Below are 5430 nucleotides of genomic sequence, written 5' to 3'. Positions count from 1 at the left end.
TTTTTTTTTTTTTTTTTTTTTTTTTTTTTTTTTTTCTTGACAATCGACTGCCAATTTTCTTTCACTTCAGGTCCTCCATCGCGCCATAATTGGCCAGAGATTTTTTAATCCTAAGCGCGGTTAACCTAGCTGCCGCGTTGTGATACCAACATTCTTTCATCACCTTTGACATCACTTGCAATGCCTAGAAAAAGAAAAAGAAAAAAAAGGAAAAAAAAGGAAAAAATGAAAAATGGAATCTATGTTTGGAAAAAAGAAAAAAATAGAATGATGAAGGAATATAATACGTACGTCAATAGATTGCCACCGATTCGGTATCGACGGCCTCTGTCTATCGGTGCACACAACTTTACGCATCTCTTCAATCGTCGGATCGGAAGGCACCAAGTCGTAAAACGGCAGCTGATATTCGTCGTGGATTCCGCCGACGTTACATCGCCTCGCGATCTCCCAAAGGATCAGCCCGAGAGCGTATACGTCAGCCCTCTTGAAGGAATCAAAATGGTTCATGTTTATCGTCTCTTCGAGAACCTGAAAGCAAAAGCAACAATTCTCAGGATTCTCGAGAAGAAATTTTCGCTTATCTATTTCGAAAGTTAATTTCAAAGATATTAATCTAAAGATTGAGATTATATTTTCACAAATTTCGAAATTTTATACGTACGAAAATAAATTAAAACGACAATAAATGAAGGAGCAAAGGATGTTTCTCACTGCTGGTAATATAATTATCCTCAAAAAAAAAAAAAAAAAAAATTAAATTATCTAGCAGACAATGCGAATACATTGTTTTCGCTTAGAGCAGAGAATTTATTAAATAAATTTTTTTAAAAAATGATATTTTGATCTATCATTAATTAATAATAAAATTAATAATAAATAAAAAATTTTTTCAATTATATTATCAAAATCAGAAATATAATTCATCAAAATAATTTTTCAATGAATAACGAAATTATTAAATGAATTTTTTTTATTTATAATTTTTTATTTATTTTACCTCGGGTGCCATATATCGCTTAGTGCCGACCCGATTGTTCAATTGTATATCGACGGTGTCTGTTATTACGTCATGTCTGACAGCCAATCCGAGATCACCAATCGCGCATGTGCCATTCGTTTTCACAAGGATGTTCTTCGACTTGAGATCCCTGTGAGCAATGGCGGGCTTCCCTTGAGTACCGACGATCTCCATGTGAAGATGCGCAAGCCCGGTAGCGATCGACAAGGCCATCCTGATCATGCCGTTCGTGTCCACGGTAGATCTGTTCAGATAATCGAACAGCGAACCTTTCTCGTGATAATCCGTGATTAACCATAATTGGGTCCACGTACCATTATCTAAAAGATGCAATATATCTCGGATTAGTTCATCAAGTAGCAAATTGTTTATTTAAAATAATACTTATTCGACAATTATTTACAAAAAGCTATTATATTGTGATTTTGATGATTTTTTAATATGACATTAGTTATTATTTTAAATAGTGTTGTGAAGATTTTATTTGTTGTTAAATGTTTAAGTTAGGTTAAGTTAAAAATGTTTTTAACTTGTATGTATAATAATTGAGCTATTTAAAATTTTATTATTATTCTATTCATAATTTTTTGCAGTGAAATTATTTTCTTCAAGAATTCTAAAGAAAAATAGTGTTGTCAGAGCTAATTTCATAGTGCAAAGAATTAAAAAGAACTTTTATTATTAGTATAAAAAAACTGAAGTATTCCAATCGAACGTTTCAGAACAGATCCTTCAGTTTGGTTTTATCTCGAATCTTAAAATGCCCACATGCATCACTATAAATTAAAGTAAAAGGATTTAGCTTCTCAGAGTTATTAAAAATTTTCGATAAATGAAATAAATAACAGTATTGAAATTAGTGTAATTTTACAATCAAAATTTAATCTCATAAATAAAAGAATTATAATCACATAAAGTCTAATAATATTAAGAAAACGTACAATATGACCCATATGATTGGTACAGCAATAAAAGATAATTTATAAGTCATTAACATGATATTTCCACTGATCTATCTAATGATTCATATAGAGTTCAGTGTCTCGTCGTTTGACCTCGCACTAAACGATACATCAATGATACTTTCATCAAGTTTAAATATTCTAATGTCTCTTGAAAAAATCTATCCAATCAAAACACTTTTAATGTTTGATAATGATATATTTAAAAGATTAAAAAGGTCTATCTGTGCATTTAACAGTTATTATTTACATACAACTTTATTCAGAACATTTGCAGACAAAAGATCATTCTATGGAGTGCCCCAATAAGGAATTCAATAAAACTTTTTCAACATATAAATAGTGAGTAAATGATTTTATATCAAAAATATGATATAAATTCATTTTTTGATTTATCTTCTTTTCTTTTTTTTTTGAAAAGTTACACAAAAAAATAACATAAAAAATTGCATTTTCAAAATCAAAAAAAATAATCGCTTATATAATTTAAACATCAAAGATAATTTTTAAAAAAATTGGAATAACTTAAGCATCTGAACAACGCTTGAGCATCTTTATATTTTGAAGTCTTTATAATAATTTTACATTTCGTTTTCATCAATTTTTTTCACACATATAAGTTGGATCGAAAGTAATTTCTCTCACTAACTTTCTAATCTAAAATAAAATAAGGTAAGAAGTGAAATTAATATAATTTCATAATCAAAATTTAAATAATAACTGATCATTTAGAATTATTTGAAAAATATTTTATCTTAATTCATTAAATAATTTTAATGATTTTATTAAGTGAACTTCATTTTGCGTGAAATTATTTTAAGACGATATCTCGTTTTATTGAATAAATCAAATTAATCAGATATAATATACTGCCATCACATAAAATTACAAAAAATATGATGACATGATTGACGAATTAGTATATGAATATCATAATATGGATAATTCTCCAACAATCTGAAGAATAAACATCTCAATAACTAGAAAGATGATGATAATAGTGATTTACAAAGAGACCACAAATTTGAATATGAATTATTCGAATTACACTATATACACAATTTAACAACTTATCCACTGCTATTGATTTTGCGGATGTCTAACATTCACGGTTTACATGGAAATGTAAATTTTCGATTATCGAATATATATTTTTTTCGATTATATATTAATATATAAATCATAAATTTTGATGGAAATTTAAATATTTATAATTATTTTTTTATAATTTCTTAAATGAAAATTTTAAATAATATAAAAATTCTATGGATTTTTTTTTTCAAGAATTTCGAAACATTTTTCAATATTATCTATAAATTTATAAAAATATACTATTTTTCAATCTTGACTTTTATAATAGTCAAGATTATCATTCCGAATAATATTGAAGATTTCACTTGATGGTCGTTTATTAAAACGTTATTAATAGAAATAGTTAGATTAGGTTAGGTTAGTTTTATTCAGATTTATTGCTAGACAATTGATGGCTAGTTGTTTTATAATGGAAAATTTATTCCAAGCTAATGCAAACTATCAAGTCAGCTAATAATTGAATGAATTTTTTTCTTATTTAATTTTGACTTGAAATGAAATTAAATTTAGAACTAATATAAATTAATTGATATCATGCAAAAATTTATCTAATTTCTAGTTTTATAGTTTGGATTAGGTCAGATTAATAATTATATAATAAATTTTTAATAAAGAATGATTTAATTTTTAATTGTTTTTTTTAATATTATTCATTATATTAAACTTGACAATTTATTATTGAAATCAGATACTTATAAATATATTTCCAAGAAAAATGGAACAGAAAAAAAACAATTTTCTTTTCTCGAGTTCGACAAATTTCTCTCTCAAGAAATCAAAAACTTCTTCATTCTTTTCAATAAATTAATAGAATTACAAACCACAAATTTAAATAAGTTAATAGTTAGAACGAAATTAGCTACGATATTTTGTTCCTAAATATGCAATATTTTATATTTTTCATAATTTCAAAACGAAAAATCCATCGAATATATCAAAAAAATAATATTTTTAAAAGGTATTTCCTATAACATTCGACCAGTAAAAAGTATACATATTATTTATATGTTAGTATATATTAGGTATGTATACCTATTACATGTAGATCTTTATATATGTACCTTTGTTATCGGCAGCGATGAATCCGAGGATATTGTCGTGCCTGAGCATCACCGTCTGGTAAATTTCGGCCTCCCTGAACCAAGACCTTTCTTCGCGCGAACTGAAGATTTTTACAGCAACATTCTCACCTCTCCAACGACCACGCCACACTTCACCGAACCGACCTTTTCCGATCGTCTCCACCAGCTGAATCTGGCGGGCTATGCTTCGCTGTACCAGAAGCGGCAGGCCTACTTAAGAGAGGATGGGCATTGAAGAATATGGATTTCAGTATGATTGAAGATGACACTTGTTCTCGCGATTTCTTACCAACAAATTTCGAACTTTCTACTTGATTGTTTTAACACATTCGAGACTGGTGGCGCAACATGTATGTCATAGGGATTTTCTATTCTGTGCTGATCGATATAGTACAGTTCCATTATAGATATTTTCTATTCTATGGCGTACGATCATGAAGATTTCTTATTCTATGACGCATATGATCATAGAGATTCTTTTATTCTATAGTTACATACATATGGTTGCGTTATAGATATTTTCTATTCTATGGCGAGTAACGTGAACAAATATATTATGAAGATTTTATATTCTATGACGGTTGACGCATATAGTCGCGTCATAGACTTAAAAAAAAAAAAAAAAATTTCCATGTATTTGATTTTCTTTTACATATATAGATATGTATTCAGTACAAATATCGTCTTATAATATGTAAAATTGTTTTGTATTTTTCATTATTTCACTATTGTTTCGAAAATCAATATTCGAATCAAAATCCTACGATTTTTTGATACAATCTCGAATGTATTAAAAATAAAAAGATAGGTTTTATACAAACTTTGGTAAAAATTATCATCATTTTTATTGTAATTGAGAACTATTTGAGATTTATCTATAAAATATTGAAATTTTTTATTTTCATTTGTTCGAGTATAATTTTTTTTTTTTTTTTAATTGGCTACAAAGTATATATATAAAACTTTAATTTGACCTACCTGAGCCACTACCACTGGTAGTCATTTCCAGCATACCCCTAATAGTAACACTGCCCAGGATAGGTCGATCCGGTGCCTCTTGCGAGTCATCGCTATTTCCGGGCCTTTCTGGGGTCTTGCGCACATGATAAATGACCATGACCACCACACAGATGGCGCATATCGGCATTGCTATCATCAAGGCCATTTTCCAAGTGACCCATGCCGCGTCATCCTCACCCGCCGCCACTTTTCCCAATAAATTTTTCGTTATCATTTTATAATGATTGGTTTACGCAGAATAACCACTCCAGAG

The 5430-nt window shown here is 28.4% G+C and overlaps 1 protein-coding gene across 1 annotated transcript in view; it reads right to left on the bottom strand.

Annotated features, from left to right (window-relative positions):
• Window positions 1–5430, bottom strand: part of LOC102680002 (TGF-beta receptor type-1-like) — a 30600-nt gene continuing 25170 nt past the window's right edge. Inside the window, 5 exon segments of the mRNA XM_031511181.1 lie at window positions 1–184; window positions 292–531; window positions 1001–1341; window positions 4137–4370; window positions 5136–5363. Coding sequence (XP_031367041.1) covers window positions 62–184; window positions 292–531; window positions 1001–1341; window positions 4137–4370; window positions 5136–5363 — 1166 coding nt within the window. The 3' untranslated portion in view covers window positions 1–61.

Source organism: Apis dorsata, unplaced genomic scaffold (genome assembly GCF_000469605.1).
Source record: "Apis dorsata unplaced genomic scaffold, Apis dorsata 1.3 scaffold_293, whole genome shotgun sequence".
Classification (NCBI taxonomy): Eukaryota; Metazoa; Arthropoda; class Insecta; order Hymenoptera; family Apidae; genus Apis; species Apis dorsata.
The sequence above is the reverse complement of the archived record's forward strand: the minus strand, read 5'-3'. Positions and strand labels throughout refer to the sequence as shown.